The sequence below is a fragment of the Nomascus leucogenys genome, chromosome 22a (assembly GCF_006542625.1).
Source record: "Nomascus leucogenys isolate Asia chromosome 22a, Asia_NLE_v1, whole genome shotgun sequence".
Taxonomy (NCBI): domain Eukaryota; kingdom Metazoa; phylum Chordata; class Mammalia; order Primates; family Hylobatidae; genus Nomascus; species Nomascus leucogenys.
Window position 1 is genome coordinate 125,477,505 of NC_044402.1, and position 24,851 is coordinate 125,502,355.

Here is a 24,851-nt window from a genome sequence, read left to right on the forward strand (position 1 = left end):
AGCTGGGGGGATCACATATGGTCACCACATGACATACATAATCACCATGTAATTATCTGCTCTACTATCAGTGGGCATTTGGATTATATCCTGTTTTAAGCTCATACAAACAATGCTGCTATAAACTTTTGACAACATAGTCCTAATTCCAGAAGACTGACTCAGATCAAAAAGAGAAGGGATTGATGTTCTACAAAGGCTGCTACGGCTTAATGAAGTGGTCGCTTCTCAGTAAGAAGAAATGGAAATGGCTACCAATACTATTCTAGCACTCCAATAGCATTCTAATGGCTATTAGAAGTGAAACATGTTGTTAGGAATATGAATGAATCCCAGGCACACTGCTGCAATCCTCTTTCCCTAATCTTGTCCAAAATATTTTTAGCCATCACGTCAAGTGTTCCAACATTTGTCTCTTAATTCAACAGACTTCTACCCCTCTCCATCCCTTAGCACTCTGGCCTGCCTCCACTATGTTCCTTAAAACCACCAGCATTAATGAAATATCTCAAGGACAAAAAACCAAACACTGCATGTTCTCACTGATAGGTGGGAATTGAACAATGAGAACACATGGACACAGGAAGGGGAACATCACACACTGGGGCCAGTTGTGGGGGGGGGGAGGGGGGAGGGATACCTAATGTTAAATGACGAGTTACTGGGTGCAGCACACCAACATGGCACATGTATACATATGTAACTAACCTGCACATTGTGCACATGTACCCTAAAACTTAAAGTATAATTAAAAAAAAAAGAAATTGAGCTTTTGCCTGTTCACGTCCAATGACAGATGAAGCCTCGACTCCTCTACTGCCCTCTCCACACATTCCCTTATAGATCTGCACACTCCACTGCCTCTCATCTCCTGAAACCCACCCACTCCACCTTCCAGGGCACATAGTCCATTGTTAGCACAATCTCTTGAAGATGCAATTCTTCTCCGAGCATTCCCTTCACTCCATATTTTAACTGAGCAGTGACTCTCCCCAGAGGATCCTGCTTCTCTGATAGCCCCTCAAGTGGCTGTGGTCTCCATTTTTACCCCGCTGTAGTCGATTCTCAACACAGCAGTCAGAGGGATCCTTTTAAACCAAGGTCAGGTTGGTTTCAAACATTACTCCTCTGTGCAAAACCCTCCAACGACACAACTCCCAGTTCTGCTCTGAGTGGGAACGCCTGGCCTATGCTAACTCCCAAGCCTCCAGTGGCTTCCATTACTTCATCTTCCATCTTCTTTTTTTCTTTCTGCTCACTTGGCTCCAGCCACAGTATCCTCCCTGTCTCCTGCAGGCACACCAGCCATGCTGCTGCCTGATGACTTCACGAAGGTCTTTCTCTCTGAGCATCCCCATGGCCACCCTCTTCGCCTTCACATTTTTTTTTTTTTTTTTTTTTGCTCAAGAATTACCTTCTCCATCAGATATATCTGACCACTCTATTTAAAACTTCAAATCTCCCCTGCACCTTCAGCACTCACAATGCCCAATTCTTACCTGTTCTACAATTTTTCTAATGCATCTTCTCTTCTAACATACAATATCTATCTATGTATCTCTCTCTCTCTCTCTTTCTCTCTGGTCTTGTTGCCCAGGCTGGAGTACAATGGCATGATCTCAGCTTACTGCAACCTCTGCCTCCTGGGTTCAAGCAATTCCCCTGACTCTGCCTCCTGAGTAGCTGGGATTGCAGACATCCGCCACCACTCCCGGCTAATTTTGTTTTTGTATTTTTAGTAGAGATGGGGTTTCACTATGTTGACCAGGCTGGTCTTGAACTCCTGACCTCAGGTGATCTGCCCATCTTGGCCTCCTAAAATGCTGGGATTACAGGGGTGAGCCACTGCACCTAGCCCATTCTACTTTTTTCTATGTTGTCTTGATATAGATCTCTTTTGCTTAGTATCTTTATATGCTAAGTTTCAATATGAACCTTAGGCTGGAAACTGCAAGAGAAAAAGTCTATGAAAATCAATGACTCCTATCATTTTCCAGGAGTAAGCGTGATCCATGCCTAGTACTCACAGTTAAAGGACCATCTTTAAATTCTTACCTTCAGGACATGCTTTACTGTTGTTGAGTCATTTGATTTCAAAAGACCAGTCACATTTTTAGCCAGTTCCTCATGTACAGTCCTCTCCTTGCATGCCCTGGTCTTGAACACGAACTGAAGAAAATCCAAAAAGTGAATAAAGTTAAATACTTTGAAAAATGAAGCTTCAAAAACTATGTCATGTGAATAACTCATATCTCCAAATTATCTGCTCATGCCAGATTTTGCCATGAAATAAATGCAGGCCCAATGATAAGAGCAGTACACACCTGTTCCTATTTAGGGCTTTGCAGACGTAGGGCCTTGCTCACCTAAGCTCTCCTTGAAACTCTTTGTAGAAATCAAGAGAAAGAGCCAGAGAGCCATTTAGCACGTTTAAGGAAACATGGAGGGCTTTGACCCACCTACTTAGGACACATTCCCCTTCTCCTTCCTCCACTGGTAACAGGTGGCATGGTAGCAATTCTTCATCCTGAAAGGGTAGAGCACCCACTCAAATAGCCAAGTGGGGAAGCCAGTGCCTTCCAGAGGCCAGTAGGTGAGCTCCCCACAAGCCCAGGGTCTATCATCCCATGCTTAGACACATCTATCACGGTGTTCATGAACATTGGCCATCAGTAAGATAACAAATGCTGCATACTTATTTTTTTTCCTCAAAAGATTGGTTTTGGCATGCACCACTGAGTGCATGTAATGGCTAGTTTTCAGTATTTCTTCATCTCTGGAGAATATCAATATCAATTTATGCACATACATAAAGTTCAAATATAAAATGCTTATTACTGAATTATAATATTTCACTTATGAGTTGGGTTTGCCGCATGGAAGGACATTTCTTTGTAATTTTCACAATTCGGATTTCACCATAATTGAGAGTGAAGGCAGGAAAGAGAATGAATGGCTTAACATAGAGGCACATTAGCTTTTGGATCTGTAACTGTTTCTTTAAACTTTGTAGCACATTGGCACCTAACTTGTCATGGTGGGATTTGACTTCTCCAAGCTCATCTCAAAGGAAAAAGATGAAGTTAATGGATGCATGAAACTAGATAAAATCATGAGTAATACAATTTTTCCCTCTCATGGATTATACCTCAGATGAGAGTAATGTCATCGTCAATGAGCTCATGCCATGCACAGTTATTTAGCCTGAAGGGCATTTAAACTGGCACTGAAATATTCTTATTTTAAAATTTTGACTGTAACCCATCAGTGCTACAAATCACTGTTAACCATGGCATTTAATTAGACTGGCTTTAGACACGCATCTTTGAAAAAGACACGGTGTATGTGTGCATTTTAAATATTGTAGACGAAGTGAGTTAGCAGCATTTAGCACCACTGAACTTGAAATGGTGTTTAGATAACTTCTGAATAAATACAAATTGCATTGAATATCACATCTTTGGAGGACATTCAAGCACACAGTGTAACAAGAGTCCAATCACAGAATGATAGAGCTGAATGTTCGTTTGGTCATTTCATCTTATGTCACAGAGGAGAAAATTGAGGTTCAGAGAGGCTGACTGCTCAAGTCTAGAATTGACTAGAATCTGGTCTCTTACTTGCCAGCTTAGTGTTCTTTCCCAAGTAAAATGCGAGTTGATTATATTTATTAGGAGGTATTTGTTTTAGATATGTTAAAATTTATTATAAAATTATTATCAGCCTAAAAGTCCACATAGGTGTATTTTTGGATTTGAATCACTTAAAGCAAGCTAAATAGATAATCTCCTGTATTATAAAGTGCGATGGTCTTGTAGGGTATTTCAGATATCCTGGTTAAAAATAAAGGTCACACCAGGATGCATTTCTAATGCATCTCTCCAGGAGCATCATTGGTAGAGAGTCTGAGATTTGAGGTATTCACAAAGAGCTAGACTTGGTAATCACAAAAATAGTCACGACACCGGAGTGTTCTTAATGTAATTTTCAATGATCCCACTGACATGAGGAAAATAATATGTGTTGAAATGGAGATGCCTGTGTGTAAGATGGATCAGTAACTTTTTTTCTCCTTCTCAGTCCCTTTAAGGATTGAAATGAAACATTGGGGTAATGAAGCATTGAGAGGGTGAAAGTTCTCCAGGTGATTCTGTTGAATGGTAAATTCATCGATACTCTATAAAACTAAGCTATGACCCTATCTTAGAGAGCAAACTAAAAAGGCATGTGTAGGTGGAACTGGCTTTTTGCAATTGAGATGTGGATATTATTGGGTAAAATTATACAACAGAGAAATTATTGTGAAACAACTATTTTTGGCATATAGCCTACGTTTAAAAAGGGCACATACTCATGCTTTGGCATTTGGGGAGACAACCAACATTTCTGGCAGATAGAAAACATATGGATATAAAAACTGTAATGAAAAAAATTTCCTTACAGATGGTATCTCAGAGGGGTTCGCTCCAGAATGCAATTTCTGGTCACTTCCTTTTATGGGAGCGTGGAATCTTTTTTTTTTTTTTTTTTTGAGATGGAGTCTCGCTCTGTCGCCCAGGCTGGAGTGCAGTGGTGCAATCTCGGCTCACGGCAAGCTCTGCCTCCCGGGTTCACGCCATTCTCCTGCCTCAGCCTCCCGAGTAGCTGGGACTACAGGCGCCCGCCACAACACCCGCTAATTTTTTGTATTTTTAGTAGAGGCAAGGTTTCACTGTGTTAGCCAGGATGGTCTCAATCTCCTGACTTCGTGATCTGCCCACCTCGGTCTCCCAAAGTGCTTGGATTACAGGCGTGAGCCACCACGCTCAGCTGATTTTTTTTTTTTTAACAAGTTTCTAGACACCTTGAATATATGAGTATCTGTCTGTGCATACATATTAAGAGAATATAGTTTTTTGATGAAAAAGCTATGTCTCAAAAAGATTTAATCTATGCATAGGAAAAAAAATAAGAGATTTAGGTCCTCTATGTATTATAAAGTAATTTAAGATACTCTTCTGTATTTCTGGACAGGTTTTTTCTTTTCATTCAAGAGGATGACATTTAGGTGGGAACTATGAAAGTGCAAACATCATCACAAGTTCACTGGCATTAATCCACAGGCCAACTGGAAATGAGAATAGAAGCGGCTCTGAGTGAACACTTGACGTAGGACACTGGAAGAAGCAGTGCACACTGATGGAATGGGCAAGTGGTTCATGCCAGAAGATAAAGGACTTAACATACCAGAAGCAGGTACAAATATACAGTAACTGGGAAAATGAAATAATGCCTGAGAAAACAATAGAAAGAGCTAAGAAAGCATTACAGAGGAAACACAGAGCATTCAACAAACCAATAGGAAAGTCTTCCTTAAATTAACACAGGAATCTCATTTACTTGTAATGTTGACTTCAAAAGGACAGCACTTTAGTTTTCTCCTCTATCTTTTTCTTTCCTCTCTCTCCCCATTTAATTATTTATTTGCACAGGTACACATTATTTATACATTTAAAGATTCACCTAGCCCATTAATGCAAAGAGATGGAATTCTAAGTAGCTAAGGGGAATTCCTGATATTACTGTGGTGGGCACTACTCAGTTAAAGGGAGAAAACTTCCCACTTACTGCAGACAGGAAATGAGACAAGCCACATAGCACAAGGGGATATGAGCCATTTTCAAGAGGCATTTCATACCTTAATATAAGACTGGACAGAATGATCCAGCTGCTCCTCATGGCACTTGGCCACAATGTCAGTCAGAACCCTGGAAAAGCAAAGCTGATCAGTGGCCTTTCTGGGGAGGACAGAAAAACCCCGCTTTAGTTTGTCATTATGGTGCTTCGTAAATTGGGTATTTAATAGTTACTGGGTGAATGAATGAACCAATCTCCAACTCCTTCCTTGCCCTCCTCACCCCCATATCCAATACTGGGCATTTAATATCTATAGCATCAATGAGCCATTTCCACCGATTAGCCATTTCCAACTTTGAAACTTTGAAACACAAAGATATAAGTAGTGTTGTAATATCAAAATGAAGACTTTTTGTCCAAGTTGAATGTGCTAATTATGGTCTGTGCATTTTTGACGTTATCTTTTTGCAAAAGGGATTATTTTTAGTGCCTCATTAATATTTTAGACTTTTAACTTCAAATTAATAATCATCTTTCATTTGAAAAGGGCTTGCCTTCCAACCTATAGGCACTATATATGCTTTTGGAAAAAGTAATTAGGTTAAGATGCAGTTGTTTTGTTTTGCTTTGTTTTTCCCTTAGCTGGGTTGGGGTTTCTAGCAGCAGTGATGTACAGGTGAATCTTTTTTCACGTTAACACTACCAGCTGCTCCATGGCTATAGTGCTTAGGAATATCTCAGAATTTCAACAGATCTATCAGCTGCAATATTTAGGAGTCTTGCCAACACAGACACGCATTCACATGCTGAAAACAGCATGAGTTGAAGGCACAGCTGGGGACTTTTAATGCAGGTCCAGAACTGGATGCTTGTGAAGCCATTAGAGATATTTAAATTGTCCAGAATTTCAGGCTCTGCTTTAAAAACTAGGCTAAAAACCCTCATTCAGAAAGAAGTCAGGAATATGCCTGTGAGTTAGAAAGATACTGGAAACATTTCAATGCCAAAAGTAACATTTTTTTCCAGAATACTATGACTAAATTTTTTTAAAAAATGAACAGCACAAATATATAATTTAATAATTAATTCACAACACTATCTCTATAAAGAAGAAATTGTGATTTGTGAAGGCATTGGCCAGATTAGAGATGTTGGAAGAATTCAGTATAGCCAAATTTAAAGTGAGAACAGTTAAAACATTTAATATTTTTAAAAAAAGGTTCTTGTGGGAATGCAAAATGATACAACCACTCTGGAGAATAGGCACTTTCTTAAATATCAAACATGCAACCACCCTGCCCCCCAGCAATTACACTCTGGGCATTTACTTCAGAAAAATGAAGACTTATGTGTACACAAAACCTCTACATGAATGTTCATAGCACTTTTTTGTTTTTTTGAGACCGACTCTTGCTCTTTCACCCAGGCTGGAATGCAGTGGCGTGATCTTGGCTCACTGCAAGCTCCGCCTCCCAGGTTCATGCCATTCTTCTGCCTCAGCCTCCCGAGTATCTGGGACTACAGGCACCCACCACCACGCCTGGCTAATTTTTTTTTTTTTTAGTAGAGACGGGGTTTCACCATGTTAGTCAGGATGGTCTCGATCTCCTGTCCTTGTGATCTGCCGGCCTTGGCCTCCCAAAGTGCTGGGATTACAGGCATGAGCCACCGCGCCTGGCCATTCATAGCACTTTTATTCATAACAGCCCTAAACTGGAGACACTCCAGATGTCCTTCAACAGGTGAATAATTAAACATACGTGGTGCATCCACATCGTGGAATACTACTCTGCAATGAAAAGGAGTGAACTACTGATAGATGCAATGATCTGGATGAATCTCCAGAGAATTATGTTTCATGAAAAAGCCAATTCCAAAAATTTACATACTGTATGATTCTACACCTGTATGGAAGATGTTGCCAGTGGGGAAAACCAGGTAAAGGGCACATGGGAAACTGTGAATTATGTTTTACAATTGCATATGAATCTACCGTGATCTCAAAATAAAAAGTTTAATTTAAAAATCAAAGAAAAAGAGGTCTAACACTTTAATAACAAGAGATTAGAAGGTAAGGAGTCAAGAGTGGAAAATGCTTAAATTTGAGATGTGTTCAAATGAAATGTAAACACACAACAGTAGATGACTGTTTAGTTATAATTAAGAGTTTATGTAACTACAGATTATAAAGTCTCTTCTCTTAAGGTTGTGTTATGGATACCTGGTGACAGTTGTAGTTATTTCATCTTCCTCATTCTGTACCAGAACTTTGAAGAGCTGATTCAAAATTATAGGCAGAAAACTCATGATTGCATGAATCTTTTCCACATTCAATAAGTTCTGTAGTAGATTGGCAGAAAAAAGGATACCAATTAAATTTGAAGCATATCCTAGATTCAAGACTTGAAACTATAAAGCTATGAGAAGAAAACATAAGGAGAAAAACTTCGTGACATTAGACTGGGCAATGATTTTTTGGATATGACCCTCAAAGCTCAGGCAGCAAAGTGAAAACAAACAAATGGCATATCAAACTAAAAGGTTTCAGCACAGCCAAGGAAACACTCAATGGAGTAAAAAGACAACTTTACTCCATTGAATGGAGGAAAATATTTGCAAACCATACATCTTAGAAAGGGTTAATATCCAAAATATATAAGGAACTCAAACAACTCAATAGTAAGGAAACAAATAACCCGATGAAAAAGTGGGCAAGGGACCCAAATAGACATTTCTCAAAAGAAGATGTACAAATGGCCAACAGATATATAAAAAAAAGTTCAACATCATTATCATTGGAGAAATGCAAATTAAAACCACAGTAGGATATCACCTCATATCTGTTGAAATGGCTGTTATCAAAAAAGGTGAAAGATAATAATTATTGGAGAGGATGTGGAGGAGAGGGAACACTTGCACATTGCTGGTAGGAATGTAAATCAGAAGAGCCACTATGGAAAACAATATGAAGCTTCCTCAAAAAATTAAAAATAGCACTACCATATAATCTAGCAATCCCACTAGTGGATGTATATCCAAAAGAAATGAGATCAGTATGCTGAAGATGTCTATTCTCATCTTTATTGCAGCACTGTTCACAGCAGCCAGGATATAGAATCAATCCAAGTGTCCATCAACAGATGAAATGGGTAAAGAAAATGTGGTACGTAAACATAATGGAATACTATACAGCCTTAAAAAGGAAGGAAATTAGGTCATTTGCAACAACATGGAGGAACCTGGAGTATATTATGCTAAGTGAAATGAGCCAGGCACAGAAAGACAAATACCACACGATCTCATTTATATGTGGGATCTAAAAAAGTTGAATTGCAATAGAAGTAGAGAGTGGAACGGTGGTTACCAGGGGCTAGCGGGGGGAGTGCTGGGGAGATGTTGATAAAGGATACAAAATTTCAGCTAGAGAGGAGGAATATTGCACAACATGGTCACTATAGTTAATAAAAATGTGTTATATTCTTAAAAATCTCTAAGAGAGTGGATATTAAGTGTTATAACCATAAAAATTATAAGTATGTGATATAATAAATACAGTAATTAACTCAATGAAGCTGTTACACAATGTATACATATTTCCAAACATCATACTGTATACAATAAAGGTATATAATTTTTCTCTGTTAAAAAATGAATACATTAGAAAAAATAAAGTATGTTCTACTGGTATTTTTTTCAGAACTTGAATATGAACACTGTAGCCCACCTTTATCTGGCTTTATTCTTTATTGCAATTAGCATGGAATATAGGCATGATGGTGGTGTTGCAAGGACTCATGGTTTAATAACTAATTTAAAATAAATTGATCTGATTTTCAATTATTTTTATTTTGGAAAAAACTGATTTTTGCTTGTCTTTTAAGTCAAGAAACAGAAACGATTCAGAAATTATGAAATAAAATCATTTACTCTCTGAATTGATACAGTATTAAAAAATCTTAAGTAATAATTGTCTCCCAGTTTGCCAATCAGTAGAAAATGTAAAAGTCTCTTTTGCACATTTTTACCCTGGAGATCAATGAAACTGCTTGCATGTCATGTTACCTTACAAGAGCGGATGAAATTTGAGGTAGGTGACTGAGACATATCTTTCTCTCTTTTTTGGCACTCTTGGAAAAATGCATTCACATGTGGATCCTACAACAGCAAAAAAAAAGTACTTATTTCTGATGACTCTTAAACTGTTACAAATACAAACCACTGTGATGTGAGGTAAGCACTTCTGTAGGATTGGTGCCTTGAAGTGCAAATGCTTTATTAAGGAGTCAGAGGAACAAAGCTTTGATGTGGACATTTCTGGCCTAGTGAAGGCTCTGCATGAACTACAAAGCCCACTGTCTCTTCTATTTCATTCTAAGAGGTTTTGTTGTCCTGTTCAACCACATGACAATGGCTGGAGAATTACTTCCCTTGGTTGTGCTTTTTGTGTTTAGAAAAATTTTCTTCATCTATCTTCCCACTCTCCTGCTTCTTCCGTAGACTTCTACCAATTTCTTCTATACCATCCTTGACACACCTGACAGTGCGTACTCTTTAATATCCACGGGGCATATTTTCAGGCTTAGAATGCCTGAATTAGCCCCAGATTAGAAAGTCCACAACTCATATCTTAGGATAAAACTGACTATAACACTTGAAATTTATTTCCTGAAGGTGGTGGTACCTGGAAACTTCTCTAAGTTCTGCCCTGAGGGTGGGAGCTACACAGTCAGGCAGTGAGATAAAGAACTTGTGTGAGGACACACTCTGAATGTTTCTCTGGCTTTCTATGATTCCAGAAAGGCATCTGTAGCTTGGGTTTCCCTCATTTCCCTCAGGCCACTGTGTGTGTGTTCGTGTGTGTGTGCACTATTTTCTGTTTTCTAAGTGTAGCTCTTTTGACTAGAGACAACTGTTTTCCTTTTAAGTATCACTTCATTGATTTGTCTATTTGCTCATTAATTATGGAAAGCTGACTGCATACCAGGTTCTTAGCAGGCACTGAGGGAGGACAGAGCAGAGGGCAAGGAAGGCCCAACCCCTTCCTCTGTGTACCTTCCATTAAGGTGGGGAGGCCAGCACACCACCACTACTTCCACACGCACCTATGTAATCACATTTGATGAGTGCTTCAAACACAAAGCAGGTGCCATCTGGATGAGTGACAAGATGGCCCAGCTTTGTCTGTTGGGTCAGGGAACGGGGAAGTCTTCTTAGAGGAAGTGACAACTGAGCTAAGATCTGAAGGATGGGTAGGAACCAACCAGACCAGCAAGGGGAAGGGGGGTGTCCACTCCCTGCAATATGGTTCCTAATAGCCAGGGGGAGGGGGGAAGGGGAGTGCAATTACTCCCCATATTGTGGGGAGTGTCCACCCCCTGTGATATGGTTCATAATAGCCAGGGAGGGAGAGTGGGAGAGCTTCCCTTCCCCACTGAGGAGGGGCTGAGTGTCAAAGGGATCAGTGGGTCTTGTGGGAACTAGGTGGATATTGTTTGGCTGGAGGGCCTTGGGTGTTTGAAAACTGAGGTAAATACTGCCAGCGTGTGGGTGGTGAGAGTCGAGGTAGAGAAAGGGTGTGTTGTGGTGAGACAGAGACCTCAGCTATTTGGAGAAAGTAGCTGGAAGCATGAGAAAGAGAAACTGAGGAGCTGCTGAGATACACAAAAATACAGGGTTTGGTGGAGATTGAGCATTTTGTGGAACTTGACCAGGGCTGATGGCATCAGAGAAAAGATGGGTTTAAATAGTTGTGGGTGCAGGGCTAGGGATAAGAAGTCAATTGGACTTGAAGCCTCAGAGGTTGCCAAGAAAAATTTTGGTCCAATGTATATATGATGCCTGGATTATTTCATTTTTCTTATGGATCAAGTATGGCTTATAGATAAAGCAGCATGAAGCAAAAAAGGAAAAGCAGATACACGTTAAACTTAAGAAAGGAGAAATAGATATTTTATGTACTTGTAATAATGTATAGTTTATATCTGTTGCCAGAAAATTCACATTGTGGTAAAATAAGCTGCCTTGCCACGGAAGGAATGAGTTTGTGGTAATTTAACAATGGTAATAATTACACGTGTATAATGGTAACAATGGTAATAATTACACTTTTGCACTTCATGAAATATTTCTCATTTTGATCACATTTTGAAATATTTCTCCTTTGGATCACATTTGCTACAACTGTGGGTAGCAGAGACTCTGTTGATATCGTTTCTTGATGAGGAAATAAGGATATCAGAGGTAAAGTGACTTGCCCAGGGTGATGGAGCCAGAAATTAGGTGGGGTGGCTCTCAAATGCAGTTCTGCCAATCTCATGGCCTTCCCATTAGGTGAGCCCTGGGAAGGCATTGGGGATTGGACTTAGTTTTCAGGTAAAGATCTGAAGTCTGTCTTTATTTATTTATTATTATTTTTGAGACAGAGTTTCCCTCTTGTTGCCCAGGCTGGAGTGCAATGGCACGATCTCAGCTCAATGCAACCCCGCCTCCCGAGTTCAACCGATTCTCCTGCCTCAGCCTCCTGAGTAGCTGGGATTACAGGCATGCATCACCATGCCTGACTAATTTTGTATTTTTAGTAGAGACGGGGTTTCTCCATGTTGGTCAGGCTGGTCTCGAACTCCCGACCTCAGGTAATCTGCCCGCCTCGGCCTCCCAAAGTGCTGAGATTACAGGCATGAGCCACCACGCCTGGCCTTTATTTTTAACATTTAACATTTTTAACACATGAGTGTGGTCAGTGGAAGCAAATCATACTCCAAGAGGAGTGTGATCCTGTTAAATATACTTCTGGTATTTTGATCTGAAGTTTTATGGTGTCTGGGCTTAAGGGATTAGGACATTCTATCTTTCTTGAGAGAGGCATCAAATTATGCCCTTAACATTCTTCCTTTGTAGTATTCAAACACCTGCCTTTCTGACACTTCATGAAATGATTAGTCTCATCCTGTAAATATGGGAATTACCTAATGATGCTGTGAGTTAGAGAAAATGCTAGTATTTCAGGTCAACATACTCACCTGAGTATTTACTGTTGATACAACAAATGTCGATACTTTGAAAAGTGATTTGCCACCATCCACCCATTTAATGTCACTCCCACCATGCTGCAAAATAAAGTTTGTTTACCGTCACTGGGACAATTCGAGAGAAAGAAAATAAATAGATTGTTTATGTTAATGTGCTATTCTGATCCATTAATCTTATGTCACCACAGAGGTGGAAAATAAAAGATACAAATACATTTAGCACTATTGGTAGATGAGACCAATATGATATCGGGATCATTTTTAACAGATCATTTCCAGTGGCCATAAGCTAAACAAGAGATGTGGCATAGGTACACTTGATTCATAGCTACAAGGGACATATCCACTATGATCTTAAGTAGCAGAGAAAGAAGATAATCTTATGCCATTAAGCTGGTATGCTTTTTTTAAAATCTTAAATTATACATTATTCAATACCTTTCCGCTTGCAGAATCTTGAAAGCTTAAATAATTAGGAGGCAGACTTGTTGCTATTGGGATGTTGTACTCTTGAGAAGCTATCTGATCGTGTTTCATCAGAGGAAGCCAAGCATATCCAACTGTGCAAAAGAATAACAAACAAAAATTCTGAGTACAAACCTCCATGGTAAGAAGTCACAATAATGCTATTTATTATTTACGAATACTAAACTTCATGAAAAATAATTCAATAAATCAGGGCTTTGAAAATACTCTCCAAACCAATTCAAACCGAAGACATGTGACTCTGCCTCAGATTTCTTCCTGGCAGTACCTGACGTTTCCAGAGCCTCCTTCTTTTTGGCATTAGCTTTTGCATTGATGTCACAGGTGACGTGATAAAAAGAAAACAAAATATGGTGTTTCTCATGGAGTTGTGTTGGTAGCTCAATTTTCACCTGCAAGGAAAGAAACCATAGTTGGACTGAGATTAAAATCATTTGCCCAATATCAGAGCAAGACAAAGCATAGCTTTTTAAAAATTCTTTTTTTTCTTTTTCTTTTTTTTTGAGACTGCGTCTTACTCTGTCGCCTAGGCAGGAGTGCAATGGCACGATCTAGGCTCACTGCAACCTCTGCCCCCTGGGTTCAAGCGATTCTCCTGCCTTAGTCTCCCCAGTAGCTGGGATTACAGGCATGCGCTACCATGCCAAGCTAATTTTTGTATTTTTAGTAGAGACGGGCTTTCACCATATTGGCCAGGCTGGTCTCAAACTCCTGACCTCAAGTGATCTGCCCGCTTTGGCCTCCCAAAGTGCTGGGATTACAGGCATGAGCCACCACACCAGGCCTAAAAATTCTTTAACTGAAATCTCGGTCCATGTTTAATAGTGCTGGATGCACTGATTTAATGCTCAATAAATATTGTTTCTGCTAGCAGTGATGTCTTCACATGTTGATATTTTTACTTCTTTATTGTGATGGATGATGATAATTTAGAATACCTAGTGTTTCTCATTAGATAATTCATGCTACTAGGGTATGGATTAAATACATGCACATACATAAGCATAAACACACACACAGATGTAACTGCAGAATATAGATAAGACACACATCAAGGAACTGTCATTAAGGGACACGAATTGAATAAACAGTAAGTCCGTGCCTCCCAAAGTGTGGCTGGGGACCAGTTGCATAAGCATCACTTGGAAGTTCATTAGAAATGCAGATTTTTTTCATTTTGGAGACAGGGTCTTGCATTTGTTGCCCAGACTAGAGTGCAGTGGTACGAACACAGCTCACTGCAGCCTTGACCTCTGGCTAATTTTTTTTTTTTTTTTTTGAGAAGGAGTCTTGCTCTGTCACCAGGCTACAGTGCAGTGGCATGACAGCTCACTGCAACCTCCGCCTCCTGGGTTCAAGTGATTCTCCTGCCTCAGCCTCCCGAGTAGCTGGGACTACAGGCACCCGCCACCACACCCAGATAATTTTTGTATTTTTTGTAGAGATAGGGTTTCACCATGTTGGCCAGGATGGTCTCAATCTCTTGACCTTGTGATCCGCCCACCTCGGCCTCCCAAAGTGCTGGGATTACAGGCATGAGCTGCTGCGGCTGGCCATGACCTCTGGCTAACTTTTTGATTTTTGTTGTTGTTCTTGTTGTAGAGACAGATGTCTTACTTTGTTGCCCAGGCTGGAGTCTCAGACATTAACCTAGACACACTCAGTTGGAATCTGCCCTTTCACAGGATTCCCCACACAATTCATACGCATATTGTTGAGTAATATGGTATAGTAAATGATGCAGCTTCAGCATGGAATTGATCTCTTTTTTTAAAACTAACAAACATATCTGTGTTACTATGAGAACTAATGAGACATTTTGGGAACCGGCCATGCTGCAGCTATAGAAATAATGCTTCTGAATGAAAATAAAATAAAAATGGATCTAGGTAAACAGTATACTGAATGAGGGGCATACTCCCTATTTCTGGAAAGAATTGTTTTCAACTGTCTACATTTTATCGTGCTTTTGAGTTTTCAAAGCCCTGCCATGCATGTCATCGTTTCATTTTCCCCAGTAGCCTTGTGAAGTAGCATGGCACAGCGTTAGGAACCAGGGCTGCACATGTTAGGGGGCTCTGAGTTACTGTGAAGGTGGTGTTGGCAGTAAGAGGATCTTCCAGGACAAGAACCCACATCTTGGGATGATCACTTTGCATTGGAACTCTGGTAAGCTGCAGGCAGCTCAGTCTCAGCAACCAAGTAGTTCCCAGAACTGTCCATATTCTCATGTGAAAAAGCTTATGGCTTTCATGAGGCTTCCAGGAAACACATGAGAATGAGAAAGATTAAAACAGTTAACAACAGTAAGAATATTAATTTTTTTAAAAATCATATATCTACAGAAAACGCATCTTCCAGATGGGCTTTGTCAACCAGTTGACCCTCTGGCCAACCAGTAGCAGTAAATATTCTGTAATGTGGTCATGGTTTTCGCTTAACTGTTTTTCACTTTCTGTCCTGAATTTGTGGGGGAAAAATTAAAGAGCACTAAATGCATATGGAAGAGTGAAATAATGTCAGGCAGGTAGTTTCACTGGTGTTCCTTTAATTGGTTTTTAGATAATTAATGTGCACAGTGTGGGAGACAAAAAGACAGTACCCACTAGATGTCCTGAATGTTCTTCTAATCCTGCCAATATGCTACCTTACATGGTAAGTAGGACTTAGCAGATGTGATTAAGTTAAGGACCGTGAGATGGGGAGATTATCCTGGATTTTCCAAATGAGCACAGTGTCATCACAAAAGTCCTTATAAGAGGAAGGCAGAGTCATAAGAGAAGTGATACAGAAGCCGAGGTCAGAGTGATGGGATTGTTGGGAAGGCTCAAAAGCCAAGAAATGTGGGCAGCCTCTAGAAGCCAGAAAAGGAGCGGAACTGGAATCTTCCCTAGAACCTCCTGAAGGCTCGTCGCCCTGCTGCAAGCTCGATTTTAGCCCTGTGAGCCATTTCAGACTTCGTACCACCAAAACAGCAAGATAACAATTGCATGCTGTTATAAGCTGCTAAATGGTGATAATGTGTGAAAGCAGCTGTAGAAAATGTCTACAAAAGGTGGGATATTGTGAATCTCAGGCATCCCATCAGCAGGCTGCACTAGTCAGACCTTCACTTTATGGTTAGAAATTAAATTTTTTCACGGAAACTTGTTTGTCTAAAGTTGTTTGTAATGTAAGCTAACATGTATATAGTAATTGACCATGAGCCCAATGACTTTCTATGTGTTAGAGCAGAATGGTGAAGCTTCAGGCTGTGGAGTCACAGGGTCTGGTTTGATTTCTCTCACTTATTATGTGCCCTTGGTAAAGTAACTTGACTTCTCTGAGCCACAGTTTTCTCATCCATCAAATAGGGAGGTAATAATAGTGCCAACTTCTTGGAATTACTGTGGGGATTAAGGGAGATGATGTGTGCATGGAATTTAGCTTGAGGCTTGGCACACGGCAGGAGTCTTGGAAGTCGGCCAGGGCAAGGCTTGTTCCCTGTCATGTTTAGAGATGACGGGGTCCAAGCTCACTGAAGTTCAGGCATGTTATAAGCCACGGAATTGGCTCAGGCTCTAGTTCTCTGCTCTCTTCCTTATGACATGAAATGCTGCCATTCATTGGTAAAGCTATTTAACACAATCTCTTCACTAGTCAGTGAAATAAAAGAAAAAAATTATTCACTGAAAAAGAAAAGAAGGAAAGATATATCCCAGCACTAAAAGCATCTTTTTTAAAACTTTAATTTTAATTTTTTTAGTTGAGATGGAGTCTTGCTCTGTTGCCAGGATGGAGTGCAGTGAGTGGCATGATCTCAGCTCACCACAGCCTCCGACTCCATGGTTCAAGCGAGTCTCCTGCCTCAGCCTCCCGAGTAGCTGGGATTACAGGCATGTGCCACCATGCCCAGCTAATTTTTGTATTTTTAGTAGAGACGGGGTTTCACCATGTTGGCCAGGATGGTCTCAATCTCCTGACCTTGTGATCCGCCCGCCTTGGCCTCCCAAAGTGCTGGGATTACAGGCGTGAGCCACTGTACCCGGCCAGCATTCCATTTTTTTTAAAAGGTCACTCCTGTCCTGAAGTACATGAATTTGCAACGTCCTCCTGGAACAACTGCCAATTAATATAGTTTAGAAATATTGGTAAGGACATACCTGCCAAGGCATGTCCTTAGTCTGATGAGGTCTAGAGAGAGTGTTTTTCACTGCACGGTTATCTGATCATTCACCCACCTTTCTTAGGAGCCGCTGGGGGCAGTGGAGGGCTGGCTCTTACCTCATCTGAGAAATCCGGATTCTGAGAGTGGTGCAGAACTGCTGTGTAGGCGGCTGAGGTGAAGAGGGGCCCTCCAGGTTTTCCATAAATACACTGTTTAAAAAGTTATGAGCTGAACAATTATGAGTGTCTGAAATTATCCCTGGGTGAAAAAAAGGCTATAACTCTTCAGTACCAACCCTGGGACAATGGCAAACTTTGTGATAACTTGCCAGGCTAAGCTGGCATCTAATTAACCTTGAACTTCTTTGGCCTACTACCCTGCATTTATTATACAATGAAATTTGCTGAAGATAATTTTTTTTTTTTTTTGAGACAGAGTCTCGCTCTGTCACCCAGGCTGGAGTGCAGTGGCGCAATCTCGGCTCACTGCAAGCTCTGCCTCCCAGGTTCACGCCATTCTCTGTGGTCTCGATCTCCTGACCTCGTGATCCGCCCGCCTCGGCCTCCCAAAGTGCTGGGATTACAAGCATGAGCCACCGTGCCCGGCCGCTGAAGATAATTTGATGGCTTTCATTCATCATATAGATAAGACACTAGGGCCAAATACCTGTGAGACAGGAATAATACAGGGTGGCCACAGGAGAACAGACAATTCCGGGCAGAGGTTTCACATGCCTAGCAAAAAGGATACTGTTGAACTAGCTGCATAAGTCGGTGGCCAATAAGACCCTAAAAAATAAGATGTGGGCCAAGCTGGCTAAGACCAACTGTACCCAGCATGGTGCTGGATTTGACCTAGGTTTCTCCTAGGACCTCATTATATGCTCATTGACATACTAAATCACACTCCCACCAGTACCTGGGCAGTTCTGAGAATACCCATATTTGCTACGAATATAGGTGGCCCCACAGTTCTGATAAACCTTCACCTTTCTTTAGAAATCTTCATGAATGTAAAGAAACCCATAAAGATAGAAGCCCTAAACCTTTTTGCAGACGACTGTCTCTCTTGAGTACACCCACACTCTTCTTTCCTGACTGCGTTCTTTTTGCTTTGCAGTAAATCTCTGTACTTTCACTATTTTCTGAGTCATCCTTGAAATCCTTCTCATGACAGTGTCAAGAGCCTATTCACCAGCTGGGGTTGGGGTCCTAAATACACTGTTGAAGAAGTTACGAACTGAATAATTATGAGGGTCTGAAATTATCCCTGAGTGGAAAAAAAAGGCCATAACTCTTCAGTTACCAACTCCAGGAAAATAACAATGACTCAGACAATGACCTGGGACAATGGTCAGTGTTTGGGGACCTCCCCTAGCCTATGGGTATCACCTGGACCAATCTGACTCTTGATTTACATGGAATAAGGGCTAACTTGTTTAAGACTGATTCCTGTAGAATGGCTTCCTGAACAGGCCCTGATATGGTCAGGCTTTGTGTCCCCACCCAAATCTCATCTCGAATTATAATCCCCACATGCTGAGGAAAGGAAGTGACTGGATCCTGGGGCCGTTTCCCCCATGCTGTTCTCATGACAGTGAATGAATTCTCAAGTGATCTGATGGTTTTATAAGTGGCAGTTTTTCCTGCACTCACACATGCTCTCTCTCTCTCTCTCTCTCACCTGCCACCATGTAAGACATGCCTCTTCCCCTTCCACCATGACTGTAAGTTTGCTGAGGCCTCCTCAGCCATGCAGAAACTGTGAGTCAATTAAATCTCTTTTATTTATAAATTACCCAGTCTCAGGTAGTATCTTTATCGCAGTGTGAGAATGGAGTAATACAGGCCCCATGGAACCAGCTCTGGTCTAGAGTTAAGGTCTTGTGCAACCACAAGGCTTGGCTGGACCCCAACTCCTGATATGCCAGCTTCCAGGACAGGGCTGGTTACCGTCTCCCCACAGTGTGCTACTATTCTGTCCAGCCCCGAATCAGGCCAGGGCTGTGATACGGCACTTCCTTATAACTTATAAGGCCCCTTTGTCCAAAGCTCAGGACCCCTCTTCTGGAATCTGACAGTTAGCTTTGCTGTATCTCTGTGTGGTATTTTAGAATGCAGTGAAGCAAGGGACCCACATGTGATTGCTCTTCTTGTCTAGAATTTTCCTTACAAAAACACTGCTCTACAGGCCAAATGTGCTTGCTATCTGATCATTGCCTCTATTTGCTTGACAATTATATTTCACTTGAATTTTTCTCTCCTGATGCTAACACTATTTTGGAGTTTGGTGCCAATGGATGCTGACGGTGGCTCAAGACTTTTTTTTTTTTTTAAAAAAAAAGACTCTCTTTTTTATATTTACCTGAATTAATTGCCTGATTAATTCAATCACTCAAATTGATTATTGTTCTTCTGAATAATGCTACAAATTAGAGGACTCAATTTGTGCCAGGCAGAGTGCTTTAAGAGACTACCACAGACAATGGTGGGGGTTAGTTGGAAATTAGTTTTAACCTCTACTACCTCATTCCTTTGATTTGCCGAAGCCGGTAAGATTGGCAGCAGGCCCACTACAAATAATTTCCCCCTCAATTTTTATGGGTTACTTTATGTTGTTTGAAATCCCTAAAATAAAAACTGCATACTATAGATCAAATATGAACTCTAAAAAATGCCATCCAGTTGCAGCTTTGTAGAGTGAAACAGCACAGTTCCTACAAACCTCATAGTTTTATGGATCTTACTAAATCACGTGATCAGCAAACGGGACTGACTTCCCAGAGCCATTTTTCCAGTTCCTCAGGCACTTGGCCACGTGCACCTTCCATAACTGTGAGCATCCCACGGGTCCCCTGCATTAGCTATTGGGCCAGTATGCGGCAGTGCTTCTGCGCAGACCACACGAGGGCCGGCAGGGGTGTTCTGTTTTAAATCAAGCACGCTGAACCAAGAGGCAGGCTAATCTTTGAAAAAGGCAACGCCTTCCACAGGGGAGTCTTGGCATTTATTTCACATGAGAATGGCTTCCCTTTTTCCCAAGTCATGAAAAGCTAAAAGAGCTATGAGACGAGTTCCTAATAGATCTAGTTAATGAGGACTGTTAAATCAGGTACGTTTCAGATCTAAAACAAATGTATTAAATTACTGCTCTTTCAACCACACTCACATAAAAAGCCCTGCAGTGGTGGAAAGAATCCCTGCACCTGCCTTCCCACTTTATGCTGGGTCCCTTTGTTGACTTGGCTCACCTTCAGGGGCTTGGCACTTTCTTCATCCGAATTTTTGAATTCAACGCACACGGTTATATTCCGTGCCTGAAATTACGGAGAGAAAAAATGGAAATTGTAATTTCCTATCAAATAACATAAAAAACCCAAGTGCCTAAAATAAGTAGCTTCTAATTAAATTCGAAAAATGTAAAATACCCAACATTTTCTTTTGACATTATCCATAATGTTCTGAAATAACAGAAGGATCTGGAGAGTGTACTTAAAAGGGAAGTAAAAGCTCATACTGAAAAGGGGCAGGCATGCTATTTTTAGAATATCTTAAGAAACTAAAAAAAAAATGGTCTAGAACAAAATTATTTAAGACTGATTTAGAAAAGATTATTAATATGCTACAAAACTGCATCCTTAAACATTTCTAAGGTAAAACTCATCACTGCCCCTTACTAAACATTTTCTCCGAACAGTTTTCTATGACAGAGTGTTGCCCTATAGTAATTTGTAATTGCACATTCAGGAACTATCTTATATGGTCTAAATATGGTGAAAAGAAAAGATGATATCTCAGAAACTTATATCATACCTTGTTGAAGCATTTCTGGCTATCATACTTGAGGTGTTTGGGGTAAATATAAATTTGATTTTTATATACTCTATAAGGCCGACAATACTTCGTTGAGTCGTAAACAAATTCTTCCACCTCCACTGTGGGTTCTGTTTGAGCCATCATGTTGAAAGGCTTGACAGGGATAAAGGACGATGTTACACAATCTTAAAAAATCAGAAAATAAGAGTTTGTCATTTAATATGGTTCTTTTAAAGTGAACAATAGTTAACATGTTTTAAAATTAACCCACTCAAGATAGAAACTCCTGGCTTGTACACCAATGGATATTAGCTTACACTAGCATGAAAAATTTGTAGGAGGTGGGCATAGCAGATTAACAAGCTACATATTTAATATTAAAACTGATGTCTCAGAAAAAAACAGTAAATCTTTTAGACAGATTTATAACTATTTTCTTTTTGTATTAAGCTTCCCATAAAAATAAATTTTAACTAATGAACTTCTGAACATAGTAGCTGGATATTATAAGAAATAATCCACCAATCTTTGCTATAACACCGTAAAAATAATACATATTCCAATATATGACTGAACAAAGCTTTGTCCAATAGATCTATTACTGATAGTACCAGATAGATTAATAGCAATATCTCTCTACAGAATGGATTTCATAGCATGGCCTGAAGCCCCTCTCTTCATCAGTAGATACGGTTTATTTATTTTTCTCTTCAGTTTCTACCACCTTTTAAAACCTACCCTTGGAGAAACAGCTTAAGAAATAATGATTAGGAATTTATAAATCAAAACTTCTGTCACCAAACTGTTTGAAGGCTGAAGTTGTGGTACTGAAAGACCAAGGCCTTCTACCTCCCTTTACCCCACCTGGAATCTGACTGTGTTCTAAAAAGCAACATGATTAGCTACAAATGCTTGAGAATCAGATTACTGTTTTCTTATTTCAAAAACCAATTATGATATTTTTATTATGTGTTCAAATTTCTGTAAGATTCTACCATTCTTCCAAAGAGAATATTGAGTGCCTCATTTATCGTGTTTCATTTCCATAGGTAATAAAAGCAATGGTCCCCAAATCAGGTAGAGGAAATGGCTTAGTTTATCCTCTGCTTTTTCACACCAATCAATATAAAAATGATTTCAAGCCATGGCTTAAGTTCGAATGCTCATTACATTTCATATTAAAATGATTTGTAGAAAGTTACAAGGATAGAAAACTTAATACTGCAATGGTAATCCAAATATCCCATGGCAATAGTCCTTTCCCTGTTTAGAGTTCATTATAGGAGGCCTTTATTCATTTTTTTTTGCATTGCAGAAAAAGTCACTAAAATGTAGAATCAGAAATAACCAAACAAACCAATTTTACCACTTAAAAATTAAATTCTGAAACTCTTTTATAAAGTCAATAAAAGCTCCTTCTAAAATTGAGTTTTTTTACTGACAATACTTTTGACCATATTCTGAAAAAATATATGTTCTCTGCATAATAACAGAGTCTGACAACATTTCAGTTATAATCATTGCATGGCCACTTGAATGGCTACACACAGTGTTCAGAGTAACCCTCTGGCAGCACAGTATGGCAGAACTAGCCTCTATTTTGAGTGAGAGGAACTCACTCAATGGGAGAATATATTTTCCCATTATGGATTATTGGTTTGTTAATCTATCCAAATCTGACTTTCCTCCTTTGAAACCCTCCAGGGTTTTGAGGATTAAATGACATAATTTAATACCTTGTTAGGTGCATGGTGCATACCAGGTAAGTAAGTGTTAGGTTACCCTGAATGTAGTTCTTGCCCTAAAAAACTCATCATCCGTCTTAGTGAAGCAAAAAGAAGCTCCACATTTCTGTAGCATCATGAATTCCATATATTTCAACTTCTGGGGTAAAAAAAAAAACCAAAACCTTGTAACCAACCAACTAGCCAACCAACCAACCAGCCAACCAAAAAAACCCACTAAATATTCAATATTCAAAACTCTGCAACCAAACCATGACATCATCATCATACTTGGATGCTCCAAGGGAACGTTGTCAACAGCAATATCCAGGCTTCCAGGAATGGTCTGCATTTTGCTTATTCTGTCGGCCCTGTAAGAGTGCATGAGCAAGCACACACACACACACACACACACACACACACACACACACACACAGTATTATTCCAATTTTCAAGGAAAAAGCAGTCATCTATAATTCTGAGCTTTGTTAAGGGTAAACAGCAGACTCCCAAATAATCTTGTGAATGATTTTATTTAGCTAGTTTAATTTTGCAAACTAAAATACATGTGATATTGCAAATAAAAATACAAATCAGGGAAGGGTCAAGGGACAGATTTTCTGAAAAAGATTTTAAATTTATTTCCTTCTACTTCAGATAACACAAAAATGATCAAAAAAGTACAAGAGTAAATTACAGAGTTTTTATTAACAAAAGCTAATAGTATTTAAACTGGCTTAAGTAACACATTCTCCTAATGAATTTTAGAAAGTTTTGAGAGCAAGCCTGGTCTTTGCTACAATCCCTAAGTGGACGGTCCATATTCTTCCTCTTCACCAACAAACAAGGAGGACAGGGATCCTTCCCTGAGTCCTGTTTCTTCTGCTCTCTCCCACTCCTACAGTGTATGCGGACACCCCTTCCCCACCTGTCTCCCACTCACAGGCACTCCCTGGCTCAGGTCCTTGCATTTCCCTCCCACTCTCTCTCTATTTCCCTCTATTAAAACCTCTCGCCAATCTTCCTTTAGAGTAAAGTGGAAGCTGCTGGTAACAGTTGCAAGTGTTATCCTTCTTAGGAAATCTACTTTGAAAGGTGGAATAATTACAGTGATGGGTCAGAGTCAGCTCTTCTCAGCTTGTGAGAGCTGAATGTTCAATTTTTAGGAATTTTGCTTGACAGCTAAACACAGCCGTTAATAGAAATTAAGTTATATAAACTTATCATTAAAGAAATTATATTAAACACAAAGGTAGTAAGTATTCAAAATTCACCACTTTCTGATTATTTTACTACATGGTAAGATTATCTATACATCTCTAAGTTTATGGTGGAAACGCTGTATTAGGGTGCACATCTCTTCCTAACCCTATGTTCAGCGAAGCCCCATTGATAGGTTGGAATCAGCAATGGTAGGAGAGTTTACACCATAGACACCGGCCATCAGCACAAGTCCGTTGTTTCCTTAAAGAGCTGCTTGTGAAACATTTGTCAGCACACAACTGAGAATAAAGGCCATAAAGTGTGAGGCTGACATGAATAATTTAATGTCAGCATTGCATTGTGTATTCTAGGGTGCTCCCTTAAATTACACAGCAATAATTTTCCTTGCTATTCACTGATAACATGGGTTTTCTAAGAGTTTTTTTTTTATGTTTATAACAGATCGCCCCAGAACCTTCTGCCTATTCTTTTCTGCTCAGCATTACAGGCTTTCATGCTTCAGTATACTGGCAAAAAGTTTAAGAGGAAAGGCTGGGCCTTAGGAAGCCTATAGTATGGGTTTTGGCCAGGATGTTTGATTACTTTAAAGGGGAGTCTCTGAAGTGGATCCTCTGACCCCAGCTGATCTCTCTCAGCCCATGCCATGTGTGGAAGAGATAAGCTCTTCTCACTCAGATGTGCTCAAATTGTGGACTCAGGAGTACAATTACTATAACAGCGTTGTTATTTTAAACCATTAAGTTTTGAGGTGGTTTGTTACACAGCAATAAATGACTGACATAGTTTAACATTTCACAGTCCTTCCATATAA

The 24,851-nt window shown here is 39.9% G+C and overlaps 1 protein-coding gene across 4 annotated transcripts in view; it reads right to left on the reverse strand.

Annotated features, from left to right (window-relative positions):
* Window positions 1-24,851, reverse strand: part of DOCK10 (dedicator of cytokinesis 10) — a 279,722-nt gene that overhangs the window by 67,221 nt on the left and 187,650 nt on the right. For all 4 annotated transcript variants that reach the window (XM_030802798.1, XM_030802799.1, XM_030802797.1 and 1 more), the window contains exons 16-26: window positions 23,108-23,187; window positions 21,090-21,277; window positions 20,528-20,593; window positions 17,394-17,486; window positions 13,399-13,522; window positions 13,083-13,204; window positions 12,636-12,722; window positions 9,679-9,771; window positions 7,838-7,956; window positions 5,678-5,747; window positions 2,056-2,169 (exon numbers count right to left, since the gene is read on the reverse strand). In XM_030802798.1, the coding sequence (XP_030658658.1) occupies window positions 2,056-2,169; window positions 5,678-5,747; window positions 7,838-7,956; window positions 9,679-9,771; window positions 12,636-12,722; window positions 13,083-13,204; window positions 13,399-13,522; window positions 17,394-17,486; window positions 20,528-20,593; window positions 21,090-21,277; window positions 23,108-23,187 (1,156 nt within the window). The remainder of the gene's footprint in view (window positions 1-2,055; window positions 2,170-5,677; window positions 5,748-7,837; window positions 7,957-9,678; window positions 9,772-12,635; window positions 12,723-13,082; window positions 13,205-13,398; window positions 13,523-17,393; window positions 17,487-20,527; window positions 20,594-21,089; window positions 21,278-23,107; window positions 23,188-24,851) is intronic.